This window comes from Pelecanus crispus, unplaced genomic scaffold (genome assembly GCF_030463565.1).
Source record: "Pelecanus crispus isolate bPelCri1 unplaced genomic scaffold, bPelCri1.pri SCAFFOLD_127, whole genome shotgun sequence".
Taxonomy (NCBI): Eukaryota; Metazoa; Chordata; class Aves; order Pelecaniformes; family Pelecanidae; genus Pelecanus; species Pelecanus crispus.
In genome coordinates this window covers 1,829-20,487 of record NW_027461255.1, presented here as the reverse complement: position 1 = coordinate 20,487, position 18,659 = coordinate 1,829, and the positions used below count along the sequence as shown (strand labels likewise).

Genomic DNA, 18,659 nt, shown 5'->3' with positions numbered 1-18,659 from the left:
CTAAGCGTGTTCGGCCTCCGGTTGGGCCAGGCGCGGGGCCAGGGCGAGCAGGAGGGTGCGGAGGTGCCGGGCCCCGGCTTGGGCGGCCGCCAGCACCTCGGCGTGCCCGGGGGGAGGGGCGCGGGGGGGCTGCCCCTCCCCCCCCTCCCCCTCCCCCTCCCCCTCCTCGTCTTCATCCCCCGGCGCCGCGTTGGTGATGAGCGACAGCCCCAGCAGGCGCAGGCCGCAGTGCCGCCCCGCCACCCGCCTCCGCCACCGTGCTCATGCCTGCAAGGAGAAGCGGGGCGCACGCTAAGGACACGCCAAGGGCACGCCGGGGGCGAGCGCACGCCAAGGGCACGCCAAGGGCACGCCAAGGAGCGCGCGCCTGCCAAGGGAGCGTGGGATGGGGCTCCCCCGGGGGGCCCGGCAAGCGTTTTGGCATGGCCTTGGCGTGCTCTTGGCGTGCTCTTGGCCTGTTCTTAGCGCGCATTTCAGCACGCGCTTGGCATGCGCTTGCTGCAGTCTTGCCGTGCTCTTAGTGTGTTCTTAGCACGCTCTCAGCGGGCTTGCAGCGTGCGCTTGGCACGCTCTGAGCGCGCTCTTTGCATGCTCTTAGTGTGTCCCTGGCACGCTCTTAATGTGCTCTTAGTGTGTTTTTAGCATGCGCTTGGTGTGCTCAGCACGCTCGTAGCGCGGTTTTAGCATGCTCTTGGCGTGTTCTTAGCGTGCTCAGTGTTCTTAGTACACTCAGCGTGTTCTTAGCGTGCTCTTACCCTGTCCTTAGCGTGCTCTTAAGCACACCCTTAGCGTGTTCTTAGCATGCGCTTAGTCTGTTCTTAGCATGCTCTTGGCGTGTCTCGGCATGCTCTTAGCATGCTCTCGGCATCTTAGCATGCTCTGTGCTCTTAGCATGTTCTTAGTGTGTTCTTAGCATGCTCTTAGTGTGTTCTTGGCATGCTGTCAGCATGTTTTTAGCATGCTACTAGCATGTTCTTGCTGTGCTCTTAGTGTGTTCTTCGCACACTCTTAGTCTGTTCTTAGTCTGTTCTTAGCAGGCTCTCGGCACACTTTAGCATGCTCTTAGCATGTTCTTACCGTGCTCTTAGCATGCTCTTAGTGTGTTGTCAGCATACTCATCCTCTCGCAGCAGCGTGGGGGGGAGGCGGCCTACTTAATCCCACGCGTGTTCCAAACACGCTCAGCCTGCTGGTTGCATGTTCCTAGTGTGCTCCGGCGCGTTCCACCTGCCGTAGCGTGTTGGGCCCCAGCGCGTTCGCCGCGTGTCCTGCCCGCTCAACAGCGCGTGGCGTGTTCTTGGTGTGTCGAGCCCCTGCGTTGCGTGCGCCCCTAGCGTGTCTGGCCTCCTCCCAACGTCTTTAGCGTGTCCCTGGCATGTTTAGGGTCGTCGGACACGTTTCCCCCCCGCTTCCCTCGCACCTCTAGCGTGTCCCAAGCGTGCCCAGCCTGACGTGTTCTTAGCGCGGTCGGTCCCTCCTCACGCGCTCAGCACGCCGCTAGCGTGCTCGGCCCCTCCTTAGCGTGTTCCAAGCCTGTTCTTGGCGCGTTTCAGCAGCCTTGGCCTTTCTTAACACGCCCCTCCGAGGGCGTTTAGCGTGCCCTTAGCGTGTCGCCGCAGGAGCAGCCGTTCTTAGCGTGTTCTCAGCGCGTCCCGCCCGCGTGCCTCGCGTTTCCATGAGCGTAGCCTTCGCCCTGTCTGGCAGGTCCTTAGCGTGTTGCCGTGTCCCTTAGCGTGTTCTCCATCTTCCCACCCGTGTTCTGCCTTTCTAAGCGTGTTCGCCGCGCCCTCAACGTGTCCTCAGCCCGTTGGGCTTCGCCTGCTCTGTTCTTAACGTGTAACTGGCATGTTGCGGTTTTCTTTGCAACGTGTTCTTGGCACGCCCCACGTATTCGGGCCGCCGCCCTTAACGTGCCCTTAGCGTGTCCTCAGCGTCCCTGCGGCCCGCCCCGAGCACAGTCAGCCTTGCATGCCCCGCCCTTCACCGCGTTCTGCCTTTCTTTGCGTGTTCTTAGCGTGTCCTGCAGGCCTCGCCGCGATTTACTCTTCTGTGCCGCACTGGCTTGCTCTTAGCGTGTTGCGCATGTCCTTGCCCCGCCTTAGCGTGCTGCCGAGCCTTTCAGCCCTGTCCTTCGCGTGCGATTGGCGTGTTTCGCCTCTCTTTGCATGTTTTTAGCCTGTCAGCCATAGCTACCATTTACTCCTCTTAACGTGTCCTTGTCCTGTCCAGCCTTCCACAGCCTGTTCTTGGCATGTCCTTAGCATGTTCTGCCTTTCTTCATGTTTCTAGAGTGCTTTTAGCGTGTCCTGCCTTTATTTACACGTTTCTAATGCACTCTTAGCACGTTTGCTTTCTGTTATCTATTCCTAGCGTGTCCTTACCATGTTTTGCCTTTCTCTACATGTTCCTAGTGTGTTCTCAGCATCTTTTGCCGTTCTTTACAAGTTCTTAGCGTGCTCTTAGTGTGTTTTGCCTTTCCTCATACATTCCTAGCATGTTCTTAGCACGTTTTGCCTTTCCTCACATGTTCTTAGTGTGGTCTTTGTATGTTTCACCTTTTTTTTTCCCACACGTTCCTGCCGTGTTTTTAGCATCTTTTGCCTTTCTTCACGTATTCCGCGCGTGTCCTTTGCATGTGTGCTTTTCTTCACATGTTCCTAGTGTGTCGTTAGCATATTTTGCCTTCCCTTTTATATTCCCAGCATGTTCTTAGCATGCTTTGCCTCACTTTACATGTTCCTAGCATGTCCTTAGCATACTCTGCCTTTCCTCACACGTTCTTAGTGTGTCCTTAGCATGTTTCACCTTTCTCCACGTCCCTCGCGTGTTCTTAGCATCTTTTGCTTTTCTTCACGTGTTCTTAGCACGTTTTGCATTTCTTTACACGTCCTTAGTGCGTCCTTACCATGTCTTGCCTTTCTTTGCATGTTCCTCGCATGTCCTTAGCATGTTTTACCTCTCTGTAGACGTTCCTAGCGCATCCTTAGCATGTTTTGCTTCTCTGTACGTGTTCCTAGCGTGTCCTTAGCATGTTTTACCTCTCTGTACATGTTCCTAGCGCGTGCTTAGCACGTTTTGCTTCTCTGTAGACGTTCCTAGCGTGCCCTTAGCATGTTTTACCTCTCTGTACGCGTTCCTAGCGCGTCCTTAGCACGTTTTGCCTCTCTGTAGACGTTCCTAGCGTGTCCTTAGCATGTTTTGCGTCTCTGTACGTGTTCCTAGCGCGTCCTTAGCACGTTTTGCCTGTCTGTAGACGTTCCTAGCGTGTCCTTAGCATGTTTTACCTCTCTGTACGCGTTCCTAGCACGTCCTTAGCATGTTTTGCCTCTCTGTAGAAGTTCCTAGCGTGTCCTTAGCATGTTTTGCCTCTCTGTAGACGTTCCTAGCGCATCCTTAGCATGTTTTGCTTCTCTGTAGACGTTCCTAGCGTGCCCTTAGCATGTTTTACCTCTCTGTACGTGTTCCTAGTGCGTCCTTAGCACGTTTTGCCTGTCTGTAGACGCTCCTAGCGTGCCCTTAGCATGTTTTGCCTCTCTGTACGTGTTCCTAGCGCGTCCTTAGCACGTTTTGCCTCTCTGTAGACGTTCCTAGCGTGCCCTTAGCATGTTTTACCTCTCTGTACGCGTTCCTAGCGCGTCCTTAGCACGTTTTGCCTGTCTGTAGACGTTCCTAGCGTGCCCTTAGCATGTTTTACCTCTCTGTACGTGTTCCTAGTGCGTCCTTAGCACGTTTTGCCTCTCTGTAGACGCTCCTAGCGTGTCCTTAGCATGTTTTGCCTCTCTGTACGTGTTCCCAACGCATCCTTAGCACGTTTCGCCCTTCTCCACGCGCCCCTAGCGTGTTCCCCGCCCCCTGGCCCCGCCTCGCGACGCGTTACGCCCCCCCCCCCCCGCCCCCTTAGCGCCCGCAGCCCCCCCGGGAGCCCCCCGGGGCGGGGACCCCCCACTCACCGACGGCGTCGGCGCCCAGCCCCCGCAGCAGGCGGCACTCGGCCCCCGTCTCGTAGCTGGGCCCCCCCACGCCGCAGTAGACGCCGGGGCGCGCCCGCAGCTCGGGGGGGGCCAGGGCCAGGGCCAGGCGCCGCAGCCCCGCGTCGTAGGCGCCCGCCATGGGGGGGAAGCGCGGCCCGAACCTGGGGGGCACCGGGGGGGTCGGGGGGGGCGGGGACCCACGGAGGGCCCGGGGGTCCCCCCCCGCCCCCCCCAATCCTCCCCACCCCCCCCATGGGCCCTGTCCGTGCCCCCCAACTGCCCCAGGGCCCCCCCCCGCACTTGGGGTCCCCCCCAACTCTGGTTCCCCCCCCGGTGCCCCCCTCCTCCACCTCCCCTGCCCCCCAACCCTGAACTTGGGTTCCCCCCAACTTTGGGGCCCCCCATGGTGCCCCCCCGGGTCCCCCCCCATTGCCCCTGTGCCCCCCTCCACTCCCACTGCCCCCCAACCCCAAACCTTGGGTCCCCCCAACTTTGGGTCCCCCTCGGTGCCCCCCAACATTGGTTCCTCCCCCACCCCAAACCTTGGTCCCCCCCAGGTTTGGGTCCCCCCCGGTGACCCCCAACTCTGGTTCCCCCCCCATTGCCCCAGTGCCCCCCTCCTCCACCTCCCCTGCCCCCCAACCCTGAACTTGGGTTCCCCCCAACTGTGGGCCCCCCCCATGGTGCCCCCCCGGGTCCCCCCATGCCCGGTGTCCCCCCCTCCACTCCCACTGCCCCCCAACCCCAAACCTTGGTTCCCCCCAACTTTGGTTCCCCCCCATTGCCCTCCTCCTCCACCTCCCCTGCCCCCCAACCCCCTCACCTGAGGTTCCCCCCAACTTTGGGTCCCCCCATGGGTCCCCCCCATGCCTGGTGCCCCCCCCTCCACTTCCCCTCCCCCCCAACCCCAACTTTGGTTCCCCCCAACTTCGGGCCCCCCCCCCTTTGCCCCTGTGCCCCCCTCCTTCCCCTGCCCCCCAACCCCAAACCTTGGTCCCCCCAACTTTGGGTTCCCCCAAGTTTGGGTCCCCCCATTGGTCCCCCCAGATTTGGGTCCCCCCTGGTGCCCCCCAACTTTGGTTCCCCCAAACCTTGGTTCCCCCAGCTTTGGGTCCCCCCCCAGTGCCCCCCATGGGTCCCCCCAAGCTTGGTCCCCTGCAGGTTTGGGTCCCCCCCCGGTGCCCCCCAGATTTGGGTCCCCCCCCGGTGCCCCCCAACTTTAGTTCCCCCAAACATTGGTTTCTCTCCCACCCCAAACCTTGGTTCCCCCAAGTTTGGGTCCCCCCTGGTGCCCCCCATGGGTCCCCCCAGGTTTGGCTCCCCCCCGATGCCCCCCAAGTTTGGCTCCCCCCAGGTTTGGGTCCCCCCAGTGCCCCCCATGGCTCCCCCCAAGTTTGGGCCCCCCCGGTGCCCCCCAGGTTTGGGTCCCCCCCCCATGGCTCCCCCTGGTTCGGGTGCCCCCGGTTCGGGTTTGGGTGCCCCCCATGGCTCCCCCCGGTTCGGGTCCCCCCGGTTCGGGTGCCCCCCAGGTTTGGGTCCCCCCAGTGCCCCCCATGGCTCCCCCCAAGTTTGGGTGCCCCCGGTTGGGGCGTGGGTGCCCCCCATGGCTCTCCCCCGGCTCGGGTGCCCCCGGTTCGGGTTCGGGTGCCCCCCGGTGCCCCCCACCTCTCGTCGTTGGGGCCGGCCAGGGGGCTGCGGCCGGCCAGCCCGGGCAGGTCGATGTGGTCGCGGATGACGAGGAGGTGGCCGGGGCCCAGCCCGGGCCGGAGGCTGCCGGCGGCGTTGGTCAGCACCAGCGTGTGGGCGCCCAGCAGGGCCAGCGTGCGCACCGGCATGGCCACCTGCGGGCACGCAGCTGCGGCACGGCTGGGGGGGCTGGGGGGCGGGGATGGGGGGCCCCGAGTTGGGGGGTGGGGGATTGGGGGACCCCGAGTTGGGGGGTGGGAGATTGGGGGGAACCGAGTTGGGGGGTGGGGGATTGGGGGACCCCGAGTTGGGGGGTGGGGGATTGGGGGGAACCGAGTTGGGGGCAGGAGATTGGGGGGCGGGAGATTGGGGGACCCCGAGTTGGGGGGGTGGGGGATTGGGGGACCCCGAGTTGGGGGGTGGGGGATTGGGGGACCCCGAGTTGGGGGCAGGAGATTGGGGGACCCTGAGCTGGGGGACCCCAAGTTGGGGGGTGGGAGATTGGGGGACCCCAAGTTGGGGGGTGGGAGATTGGGGGGCGGGGGATTGGGGGACCCCAAGTTGGGGGCAGGAGATTGGGGGGAACCAAGCTGGGGGGCGGGGGATTGGGGGACCCTGAGTTGGGGGGTGGGAGATTGGGGGGCCTGAGCTGGGGGGTGGGGGATTGGGGGGCGGGAGATTGGGGGGAACCAAGTTGGGGGGTGGGAGATTGGGGGACCCCGAGTTGGGGGGTGGGAGATTGGGGGGCAGGAGATTGGGGGACCCCAAGTTGGGGGCAGGAGATTGGGGGGAACCAAGCTGGGGGGTGGGGGATTGGGGGACCCTGAGTTGGGGGGTGGGAGATTGGGGGACCCCGAGTTGGGGGCAGGAGATTGGGGGGAACCAAGCTGGGGGGCGGGGGATTGGGGGGCAGGAGATTGGGGGACCCCAAGCTGGGGGGTGGGAGATTGGGGGGCGGGAGATTGGGGGGGAACCAAGCTGGGGGGTGGGGGATTGGGGGACCCCGAGTTGGGGGGTGAGAGATTGGGGGGAACCAAGCTGGGGGGCAGGAGATTGGGAGGCGGGAGATTGGGGGACCCCAAGCTGGGGGGTGGGAGATTGGGGGGCGGGAGATTGGGGGACTCTGAGTTGGGGGGCAGGAAACTGGGGGACCCTGCATTGGGGGGAACCGAGTTGGGGGGCGGGAAATTGGGGGGCAGGAGACTGGGGGACCCTGAGTTGGGGGGCAGGAAATTGGGGGGCCTGAGCTGGGGGCACAAAATTGGGGGGTAGGAAATTGGGGGACCCTGAGTTGGGGGGAACCCCAAATTCGGGGGCAGGAAATTGGGGGGAACAAAGTTGAGGAACCCAAGTTGGGGAGAACCCAAATTGGGGGGGCCCCGAATTGGGGGGCCCAAAATTGGGGGGCCCCAAAGTTCAGGGTTGGAGGGGAAGGCGGGGGGGCAATGGGGGAGAATGGGGGGAACCGAAGTTTGGGGGGAACCGAGGTTTGGGGGTGGGGGGAGGTGGGGGGGCAATGGGGGGAAAGGGGGGGAACCAAAGTTGGGGGGAACCCAAGTTCAGGGCTGGGGGGCAGGGAAAGTGGCAGAGGGGGCACTGGGGGGACCCAAAGTTGGGGGGAACCAAGGTTTGGGGGTGGGGGGAGGCGGGGGGGGCACCGGGGCAATGGGGGGGGCAGGGGGACCCGGGAGTTCTGGGGGGACCCAGGGGGACCCACACCTATGGGGCAGGACCCACATCTATGGGGCAGGGATGGACATCTATGGGGTGGGACCCGCATCGAGAGACTGGGGACCCATACATATGGGGCTGGGACCCACATCTATGGGGCAGGACCCACATCTATGGGGCTGGGACCCACATATACAGGGTGCGGAGCAACAACTATGGGGCAGGACCCACATATATAGGGCAGAGATAGACAGTTATGGGGCAGGAGACACAAATATAGAGTGGGGATGGACATCTATGGGGCAGGGCCCATACATATGGGCCTGGGACCCACAGCTATGGGGCAGAACCCACATGTAGGGGAGTGGGGACCCACAGCTGGGTGCTGGGCCCCACACTTATGGGACAAGACCCACATATATGCACTGGAGACCCACATCTATGGCGCAGGAGCCACGTATACAGGGTGGGGACCCACAGCTATGGGGCAGGACCCACATATATAGGGTGAGGGTGGACTTCTATGGGCAGGACCCATAGCGAGGAGGTGGGGTCCACTCATATAGGCCAGGGAGCGACATAAAGGGGGCGGGGCCCACACCTAGGGGGCAGGACCCACATCTACGGAGTGGAGACCCGCATCTATCTATGGGGCTGGGACCCCCATATATAGGGCAGGGATGGACATCTATGGGGCGGGACCAACAGCGAGGGGGTGGGGCCCACTTATATAGGGTAGGGAGCGACATAAAGGGGGCGGGGCCCACACCTAGGGGGCGGGGCCCGACAGAAAGGGGGCGGGGCCCCCATGTGTGGGGCAGGCCCCCCATGTGTGGGGCAGTACCTGGGCGGGGCTGTAGCCCTCATAGAGGTGGAAGCGGCCCTGCAGGACGGCGCAGGGGGCGGCCCCCAAGCGCCCCACAACCAAGCGCCCCGCGTGGCCCTGCACTGGGGGGGGAGGCGGGGTCACCCCCGCCCCACAACTGCCCCCCCGCCCCCAAACCAGCCCCCCAAGTGCCCCCTCTGCCCCCCAAGTGCCCCCTCCATCCCCAAACCAGCCCCCAAGTGGCCCCCTCTGCCCCCCAAGTGCCCCCTCCATCCCCAAACCAGCCCCCCAAGTGCCCCCTCTGCCCCCCAAGTGCCCCCTCCATCCCCAAACCAGCCCCCCAAGTGCCCCCTCTGCCCCCCAAGTGCCCCCTCCATCCCCAAACCAGCCCCCCAAGTGCCCCCTCTGCCCCCCAAGTGCTCCCTCCATCCCCAAACCAGCCCCCCAAGTGCCCCCTCTGCCCCCCAAGTGCCCCCTCCATCCCCAAACCAGCCCCCCAAGTGCCCCCTCTGCCCCCCAAGTGCCCCCTCCATCCCCAAACCAGCCCCCCAAGTGCCCCCTCTGCCCCCAAGCGCCCCCCAGTGACCCCTCCACCCCCCAAACCAGCCCCCCAAGTGCCCCCCCAGCCCCCCAAGTGCCCCCTCCATCCGCAAAAACCAGCCCCCCAAGTGCCCCCTCTGCCCCCCAAGTGCCCCCTCCATCCCCAAACCAGCCCCCCAAGTGCCCCCTCTGCCCCCAAGTGCCCCCCCAGCCCCCAAACCAGCCCCCCACGTGCCCCCCAGGCCCCCAGTGCCCCCTCTGCCCCCCAAGTGCCCCCCTCCACCCCCAAACCAGCCCCCCAAGCGCCCCCCCAGCCCCCCAAGTGCCCCCTCCACCCCCAAACCAGCCCCCCAAGTGCCCCCCAGCCCCCAAACCAGCCCCCCAACTCCTTCCCCAGCCCCCCAAGTGCCCCCCAGCCCCAAACCAGCCCCCCAAGCGCCCCCCAGCCCCCCAAGCGCCCCCTCCACCCACAAACCAGCCCCCCAAGTGCCCCCAAGTGCCCCCCAGCCCCCAAACCAGCCCCCAACTCCTTCCCCAGCCCCCCAAGTGCCCCCAGCCCCCAAACCAGCCCCCAACTCCTTCCCCAGCCCCCCAAGTGCCCCCTCCACCCCCAAACCAGCCCCCCAAGTGCCCCCCAGTCCCCAAACCAGCCCCCCAACTCCTTCCCCAGCCCCCCAAGTGCCCCCCAGCCCCCAAACCAGCCCCCCAAGCGCCCCCCCAGCCCCCCAAGTGCCCCCTCCACCCCCAAACCAGCCCCCCAAGTGCCCCCAAGTGCCCCCCCAGCCTCCCAAGTGCCCCCTCCACCCCCAAAACCAGCCCCCCAAGTGCCCCCCAGCCCCCAAACCAGCCCCCCAACTCCTTCCCCAGCCCCCCAAGTGCCCCCCAAGTGCCCACCGGTGCTGCGGGGGAAGTGGGGGATGTCGGCGTAGTCGAAGGCCTGGGGCTCCTGCAGCTCCTGGGCCAGGGCCCCAGCCCGGACCCACAGACCAGGGCCACCCGCGGCAGCACCCGCGCCCGCGCCCGCACCCAGGCCGCCGCCTCCGCGCAGGCCTCGTAGCTGGGGGGCAGGCAGGGCGGGCGCCGCGTCACCCCACGGCGCCGCCCGGGGCCCACGGCCAGACCCCCAACTGCGCCCGGGGCCCACGGCCAGACCCACAGGGGCACCTGGGACCCATAGGGTGACCCCCAACTGCGCCCGGGGCCCACGGCCAGACCCACAGGGGCACCCAGGACCCACGGCCAGACCCCCAACTGCGCCCGGGGCCCACGGCCAGACCCACAGGGGCACCTGGGACCCATAGGGTGACCCCCAACTGCGCCCGGGGCCCACGGCCAGACCCACAGGGGCACCCAGGACCCATGGCCAGACCCCCAACTGCGCCCGGGGCCCACGGCCAGACCCACAGGGGCACCTGGGACCCATAGGGTGACCCCCAACTGCGCCCGGGGCCCACGGCCAGACCCACAGGGGCACCCAGGACCCACGGCCAGACCCCCAACTGCACCCGGGGCCCACGGCCAGACCCACAGGGGCACCCAGGACCCACGGCCAGACCCCAGCTGCGCCCGGGGCCCACGGCCAGACCCCCAGCTGCACCCAGGACCCACGGGGTGACCCACAGGGGCACCTGGGACCCATAGGGTGACCCCCAGCTGCACCCGGGGCCCATGGCCGGACCCCCAACTGCACCCGAGACCCATGGCGTGACCCCCAACTGCACCTGGGGCCCACAGCGAGACCCACAGGGGCACCTGGGACCCATAGGGTGACCCCCAGCTGCACCCGGGGCCCACGGGGTGACCCACAGGGGCACCCAGGGCCCACGGCCAGACCCCCAACTGCGCCCGAGACCCATGGCATGACCCCCAACCTGCACCTGGGGCCCGCAGGGTGACCCCCAACTGCGCCCGGGGCCCACAGGGTGACCCACGGGGGCACCTGGGACCCATAGGGTGACCCCCAACTGCGCCCGGGGCCCACAGGGTGACCCCCAACTGCACCTGGGTCCACGGCCGGACCCCCAACTGCGCCCGGGACCCATGGTGTGACCCATGGGGGCACCCAGGACCCACAGGTGACCCCCAACTGCACCCACGACCCATAGGGCAACCCCCAGGGTGACCCAGGACCCACAGGGTGACCCATGGGGGCACCCGAGCCCCATAGGGGGACCTGAGCCCCACAGCGGGACCCATGGGGGCACCCAGGACCCACAGGGTGACCTGAGCCCCACAGCGGGCCCCACAGGGTGACCCACGGGGGCACCCAGGACCCACAGCCACACTTGTGGGGGGCATCTGAGCCCCACAGGGTGACCCATGGGGGGCACCCGAGCCCCATAGAGGGACCTGAGCCCCACAGCGGGACCCATGGGGGGCACCCGAGCCCCACAGGGTGACCTGAGCCCCACAGCGGGACCCATGGGGGGCACCCGAGCCCCATAGAGGGACCTGAGCCCCACAGGGTGACCCATGGGGGGCACCCGAGCCCCACAGGGTGACCTGAGCCCCACAGCGGGACCCATGGGGGCACCCGAGCCCCATAGAGGGACCTGAGCCCCACAGGGTGACCCATGGGGGCACCCGAGCCCCACAGCGGGACCCATGGGGGCACCCGAGCCCCATAGGGCGGCCTGAGCCCCACAGGGTGACCATGAACATGACCCAAGACCCACAGCGGCACCAACGTCACCCGGGCCCCACGGCAGCACCCAAACGCCCCGGTGTGACCCATAGCGTGACCCCCAACATCACCTGGGACCCCCAGGCTGCCCCACGGCAGCGCCTGAGCCCCGCGGCCCCGCACCTGCGGGGAGCATCCGCGTCCCATAGCGTGCGCCCCATAGCGTGCGCCGGGCCCCACGGCGCGGCCTTGACCCCCGCCTGGCTGGTGGCGCCGTGGGGCGCGGGGCCAAAGGGACTTTGGGACCTGGGGGGGGGGGGGGGAGGGGCTGCCCCACCCCCTTGGGGGGTTCAAAGGGCGGGGGGGGGCAGGACCCACATCTGTGGGGTGAGACCCACATCTGTGGGGCGGGAGCCATATCTAGGGGGTGAGACCACATCTGTGGCACAGGAGCTGCGTCTGTGGGGTGAGACCCACATCCGTGGGGCGGGAGCCACACCTGTAGGGTAGACACCCACATCCGTGGGGCAGGAGCCGTATCTATGGGGTTCAGACCCACAGTTGTGGGGCGGGAGCCGTATCTGGGGGGCTCAGACCCACATCCGTGGGGCAGGAGCTGTATCTGGGGGGCTCAGGCCCACATCTGTGGGGCAGGAGCCGTATCTATGGGGCTCAGGCCCACAGTTGTGGGGCGGGAGCCGTATCTGGGGGGCTCAGGCCCACATCCGTGGGGCAGGAGCTGTATCTATGGGGCTCAGGCCCACATCCGTGGGGCGGAGCCGTATCTATGGGGCTCAGGCCCACAGTTGTGGGGCGGGAGCCGTATCTGGGGGGCTCAGGCCCACATCCGTGGGGCGGGAGCCGTATCTGGGGGCTCAGGCCCACATCCGTGGGGCAGGAGCTGTATCTGGGGGGCTCAGGCCCACATCTGTGGGGCAGGAGCCGTATCTATGGGGCTCAGGCCCACATCCGTGGGGCGAGGCCCACACCTCGGGGCGCCCCCCAAGCATCCGGGCTCCGATTGGCCGCCGCGGGGGGCTGGGGGTGGGGGGGAGGCCCGGCCGCCGCCTGCCATTGGCCGAGCGCCCCTGAGGTCACCGCGCCCCCCCCCCCCCCCCCCCCCCCCGCGCATGCGCCCCGCACCTGCCCTCCATCGCCGCCGCCGCTCCGCGCCCGCCCCGCCCCCGCCCCGCCGCTTTTATAGCCTGGCCCGCCTGACGTCACGGCGCCGAGCCACGCCCCCCCACGCCGCCCCGCCAATGGGAAGCGGCGGTGGGAGGGGGGGAGCCGCCCGCGTCGCCATGGCGACGGCGGCGGGAAAGGGGGCGCGGGCCAATGGCGGCGCGGGGCTGCGGTGGCGGGGGTCACGTGTGCGCCGCGGGCCAATGGGCGCGGCGCGGGGCGGGGAGGAAGGGGCGCGCGTCGCCTGGCAACGGAGCGCGGGAGGCGGGGTCACGTGGTGGGGAGCGGGCCAATGGGAGCGGCGCGGGGCGGGGAGGGGGGGGCGCGCGTCGCCTGGCAACGGAGCGCTGGAGGCGGGGTCACGTGGGCGCCGCGGGCCAATGGGCGCGGCGCGGGGCGGGCGGGCGGGGGGGGGCGCGCGTCGCCTGGCAACGGAGCGCGGGCGGCGCGGTCACGTGGTGGGGAGCGGGCCAATGGGCGCGGCGCGGGGCGGGGCGGCGGGCGGGGGCGGTCACGTGACGCGGGCGGGCCAATGGGCGGCGCCGCGATGGCGGACGGGGAGCGCTCGCCGCTGCTGCCGGCCGAGGCGGGGCCGGGCCCGGGGGCGGGGGGGGGCCCCGGCGGCGGGTGAGGGGGCGGGGCCCGGGGGGCGGGGCCGCAGCGAGGCGGTGGGCGGGGCTTTGAGGGCGAGGGGCGGGCTTAAGGGAAGGGGCGGGGCTTGGGTGGACTGCGGCGGGGGCGGGGCCCAAAGGGGCGGGGCTTGAGGGGGCGGCCGGGGGTGGGCGGGGCTTAGCGGAAGGGGTGGGGCTGAGGGCGGGGCCTGCGGCACCTTGGGGCGGGGCTTGAGGGGGTGGGCGGGGCCTGCGGGGGCTGGGGGAGGGGCTGGGCCCTGAGGGGGCGGGGCTTGAGGGTCCGGGGGGCGGGGCTTAGTGGAAAGGCCGTGGTCTGGCGGAAGGGGCGGAGCTTAGAGGAAGGGGCGTGGCTCACTGAAATGGGCGGGGCTCAGCGAGGGGGCGTGGCTGAGCTGAAGGGGCGGGGCTTGGCGGAGGGGGCGGGGCTTTAGAGGCAGGGGCGTGGCTTGGGGCGAGGCTCAGCCCCGCCCCCTCCCTCCCGCCAGGCGCCGTGGGGGCGGGGCCGGCGGCCGCGCTGCCGGGGGAGGCCCCGCCCCCTTACTCGCCATTGGGCAGCCCGGAAGGGGGGGCGGGGCCGGCGGTCACGTGCCGCGTGTGCCAGCGGCCAATCAGCGTGGAGGGGAAAACCCACCAGCACGTGGTGAAGTGCGGGGGCTGCGGGGAGGCCACGGTGAGGGGCGGGGCCTAAAGGGGCGGGGCCTAAAGGGGCGGGGCTGAGGGGGCGGGGTTAAGGGCGGGGCTTAAGGGGGCGGGGCTTAAAGGGCGCCCGAGGGCGCTGAGAGGTGTGGCCTGGGAGGGAGGGGCTTTTTGAGGGGGCGTGGTTTAAGGGGCGGGGCTTACAGGGGGCGGGGCTTAAAGGGCGCCCGGGGGGAGCTGAGGGGTGTGGCCTGGAGGGCGGGGCGTGTAATGGGCGGGGCTTAAGGGGGCGGGGCCTGGGGGTTTACGGGGGGCGGGGCTTAAGGGGGTGGGGGTTGCGGGGCGGGGCTAAAAAGGGGCGGGGCTCAAGGAGGGCGGGGCTTAAGGGGGGACCCCGGGGGTGAGGGGAGGGGCGGCGCGGAGGGCTGAGGGTTTAAGGGGCGGGGCTTGAGGGGGCGGGGCTTAAAGGGGCGGGGCGGGGCTTTAGGGGTGGGGCTTAAGGGGCGGGGCTTTAGGGGGCGGGGTTAAAGGGGCACCCAGGGGTGAGCAGGGGGGTGGGGAGCGCCTTAAAGGGGCGGGGGGGTGGCGGGGGGGCGTGGCCTCGGGGGCGTGGTCGGGGGCGTGGTCTCGGGGGCGTGGTCCGGGGGCGTGGCCTCGGGGGTGTGTCCGGGGGCGTGCCCGGTGCCAGGCTCCGCCCCCAGCCCATCCGCACGGCGCCGGGCGGCAAGAAGTACGTGCGGTGCCCCTGCAACTGCCTGCTGGTGTGCGGGGCCTCGGCGCAGCGCATCGCCTGCCCCCGGCCCCGCTGGTCGGTGGGATAGACTGGGAGGGACTGGGGGCACTGGGGGGCACTGGGGGGGACTGGGGGGGACTGGGAGGGGACTGGGGGGGACTGGAGGGGACTGGGATATACTGGAGGGCACTGGGGGCACTGGGAGGGACTGGGGGGGGACTGGGAGGGGACTGGGATATACTGGGAGGGCACTGGGGGCACTGGGAGGGACTGGGGGGGACTGGGAGGGGACTGGGAGGGGACTGGGATATACTGGGAGGGACTGGGAGGGACTGGGGGGAACTGGGAGGGGACTGGGAGGGACTGGGGGGGACTGGGAGGGGACTGGGATATACTGGGAGGGGACTGGGAGGGGACTGGGAGGGACTGGGGGGGACTGGGAGGGACTGGGAGGGGACTGGGATATACTGGGAGGGACTGGGAGGGGACTGGGAGGGACTGGGGGAACTGGGAGGGGACTGGGAGGGGATTGGGGGACTGGGAGGGATTGGGAGGGGACTGGGATATACTGGAAGGGGACTGGGATGTAGTGGGAGGGGACTGGGATATACTGGGAGGGGACTGGGGGCACTGGGGGGCACTGGGGTGGGGATTGGGGGGACTGGAGGGACTGGGAGGGACTGGGGGGGACTGGGAGGGACTGGTGGGGACTGGGAGGGGACTGGGGGGCACTGGGAGGGACTGGGAGGGGATTGGGGGGACTGGGAGGGATTGGGAGGCGACTGGGATATACTGGAAGGGGACTGGGATGTAGTGGGAGGGGACTGGGAAAGACTGGGAGGGGACTGGGGGGGCTTGGGAGCACTGGGAGGGACTGGGTTATACTGGGAGGGGACTGGGGGGGGATTTGGGATATACTGGGAGGGACTGGGAGGGACTGGAGGGGCCTGGGGGGCACTGGGGGGCAGTGGGAGGGGATTGGGGGGGAATTGGGTGGACTGGGTTATACTGGGAGGGACTGGGGGGGACTGGGAAGGGGGTTGGGGGCATTGGGAGGGACTGGGAGGGAGTTTGGGGGGACTGGGAGGCACTGGGGGGACTGGGAGGGGGCTTGGGGGACTGGGAGTGAACTGGGTACCACTGGGAGGGACTGGGAGGGGGTTTGGGGTCACTGGGAGAGGGTTTAGGGACACTGGGTTATACTGGGAGGGACTGGGAGGGAGTTTGGGAGCGCTGGCAGGGACTGGGGGGGGACTGGGGGGCATTTGGGGGCACTGGGCGGGGGTTGGGGGGCACTGGGATGTACTGGAGGGCACTGGGGGGCACTGGGAGGGGGTTGGGGGGCACTGGGATGTACTGGGAGGGCACTGGGAGGGGGTTGTGGGGCACTGGGATGTACTGGGAGGGCACTGGAGGGCACTGGGAGGGGTTGTGGGGCACTGGGATGTACTGGGAGGGCACTGGGGGCACTGGGAGGGGGTTGGGGGCACTGGGATGTACTGGGAGGGCACTGGGGGGCACTGGGAGGGGGTTGGGGGGCACTGGGAGGGCACTGGGGGGCACTGGGGGGCACTGGGAGGGGGTTGGGGGGCACTGGGGGGCACTGGGGGGCACTGGGAGGGGGTTGTGGGGCGCTGGGGGGCGCTGGGAGCAGCGGGGGGGCCGTTCCCAGTCTGACCAGTGCTCCCAGTAAGCGAATCATCAACCTGGGCCCCGTGCAGGCGGGGGCCCCCAGCCCTGACCCCGCCCCCGGGGGCCTGCGGGTCGCCTGCGGCCACTGTGGGGCGCCCTTCCTGGTGAGCCCCGCCCGCGCCCCGCCCCACAGCGGGGGGTCCCCGCCCCATAGATGTGGGCCCCTGCCCCTGTATATGGGTCCCAGCCCCCCAGATGTGGGTCCCCGCCCCATAGATGTGGGTCCCAGCCCCTGTATATGGGCTCCTGCCCCCTAGATGTGGGTCCCTGCCCCTATATATGGGTCCCTGCCCCCCAGATGTGGGTCCCAGCCCCCTGTACTTGGGTCCCAGCCCCTGTATATGGGCCCCTGCCCCCTAGATGTGGGTCCCTGCCCCATTGATGTGGGCCCCCAGCCCCTGTATTTGGGGCCCCCGCCCCATAGATGTGGGTCCCAGCCCCCCAGATGTGGGTCCCTGCCCCATAGGTGTGGGCCCCAGCCCCTGTATATGGGCTCCTACCCCCTGGATGTGGGTCCCAGCCCCATAGATGTGGGTCCCAGCCCCCTATACTTGGGTGCCAGCCCCCGTATATGGGCCCCTGCCCCATAGATGTGGATCCCAGCCCCTGTATATGGGTCCCAGCCCCCCAGGTGTGGGTCCCAGCCCCATAGATGTGGGTCCCAGCCCCCCAGATGTGGGCCCCAGCCCCTGTATATGGGTCCCAGCCCCCCAGATGTGGGCCCCAGCCCCCAGATGTGGGCCCCAGCCCTGTATATGGGTCCCAGCCCCCCAGATGTGGGCCCCAGCCCCTGTATTTGGGCCCCCGCCCCCTATGCCTGGGCCCCACCCCCCATGTGGGCCCCGCCCCCCCCGCGCTGGGGGGCGTGGGCCCCGTCGCTGACCCCGCCCCCGCAGTGGGCGGAGCTCCCGCCGGGGGCGCTGGCGCGCTGCCCCCACTGCCGCAAGGTGTAAGTGCCCCTCCCCCACCCCCCGCCCCGGCCCCGCCCCCCCGCCGGGCCCCGCCCCCGCCTCACCGAGGCCCCGCCCCCCCAGCTCCGCCATTGGCCGCCGGTTCCCGCGGCGACGCTGCCTCTGCTGCCTCCTGCTGGCGCTGCTGATGGCCGGGGCCGCGCGGGCTGGCCGTGAGGGGCGGGGCCACGGGGGGCGGGGCCAGGGGAGGGGCGGGGCCAAGGGGAGGGGGCGGGGCCAAGGGGAGGGGGCGGGAGAGGGGCGGGGCTTATGGGGAAGGGGCGGGGCCAAGGGGAGGGGGCGGGGCCTATGGAGAGGGGGCGGGGCCGGGGAGGGGGCGGGGCCAAGGGGAGGGGGCGGGAGAGGGGAGGGGCTTATGGGGAAGGGGTGGGGCCAAGGGGAGGGGGCGGGGCTTATGAAGAGGGGGCGGGGCCAAGGGGAGGGGGGCGGGGCCTAAGCGGAGGGGCGGGGCTTATGGGGAAGGGGCGGAGCCAAGGGGAGGGGGTGGGGCCGAGGGGAGGGGCGGGGCTTATGGGGAAGGGGCGGGGCCAAGGGGAGGGGGCGGGAGAGGGGCGGGGCTTATGGGGAAGGGGCGGGGCCAAGGGAGGGGGCGGGGCCGGGGAGGGGGCGGAGCCAAGGGGAGGGGCGGGAGGGGGCGGGGCTTATGGGGAGGGGGCGGGGCCTAAGCGGAGGGGTGGGGCTTATGGGGAGGGGTGGGGTCTGGGGGAGGGGGTGGAGCTCACGGGGAGGGGGTGGGGCTTATGGGAAGGGGGTGTGTCCTGGGGCGGGGGCGGGGCTTATGGGGAGGGGAGGGGCCAAGGGGAGGGGTGGGGCCTGGGGGGCGGGGCCTAGGGGAGGGTGGGGCCAACATGGGAGGGGCGGGGCCTAAGAGGAGAGGGTGGAGTCTGGGGAGGGGGCGGGGCCAAGGGGGGGTGGGGGCTATGGGGAGGGTGGAGTCTCAGGGAGGGGGCGGAGCTTACGGGGAGGGGGTGTGGCCTGCGGGGGTGGGGTCTCCGGGGAGGGGGCGGGGCCGCGGGGCGGGGCGGGGCCTGTGGGGTCTGGGGGCGGTTTGGGGGGGGGCGGGGTCTCGAGGGCGGGCGGGGGCTTCCGTGACCCCGCCCCCTCCCCGCAGGTGGGCACGTGGGGCCCCCGCCCACCGGTTCCGCCCCCCTGCACGCGGGCTGGGCCCTGCTGGGGGCGGGGGCGGGCGCCTGCCTGCTGCGAGCGGCCTACTGGGGCTGCGTGCGCGTCAGCCAGCCCCTGCCCCCCCGCGCCTGACACGCCTCCGACACGCCTCCGACACGCCCTGCGGCCCGTCACGCGCCCCGCGACGCGCGCGGAGGGGGAGGCGTCGCGGGACATGGCCGGGGCAGCTCGGCCTGCTCTGCGACACGCCTCAGACATGCTTGCATCATGGGACACGCCCTGGGACATGCTTGTGTCATGGGACATGCCCAGGACACGCTTGCATCATGTGACATGCCTGGGACATGCTTGCATCATGGGACATGCCTGCAA

At 69.3% G+C, this 18,659-nt stretch overlaps 2 protein-coding genes across 2 annotated transcripts; one reads left to right on the top strand and one right to left on the bottom strand.

Moving 5' to 3' along the window:
• On the bottom strand, positions 1-12,470 carry LOC142596861 (purine nucleoside phosphorylase-like). The gene is given in 9 exon segments (XM_075727323.1): positions 1-240; positions 242-267; positions 3,950-4,131; positions 5,636-5,811; positions 8,172-8,275; positions 9,588-9,665; positions 9,668-9,820; positions 12,081-12,244; positions 12,460-12,470. Coding segments are annotated over 9 exon segments (1,134 nt in total).
• A 575-nt stretch (positions 12,471-13,045) lies between these two features.
• Positions 13,046-18,419, top strand: PIP4P1 (phosphatidylinositol-4,5-bisphosphate 4-phosphatase 1). Its single transcript, XM_075727321.1, has 7 exons — positions 13,046-13,094; positions 13,616-13,800; positions 14,468-14,574; positions 16,190-16,295; positions 17,088-17,140; positions 17,226-17,314; positions 18,274-18,419. Exons 1-7 carry the CDS (start codon positions 13,046-13,048, stop codon positions 18,417-18,419), a joined length of 735 nt encoding a protein of 244 aa, XP_075583436.1.
• The last annotated feature ends 240 nt before the right edge of the window (positions 18,420-18,659 follow it).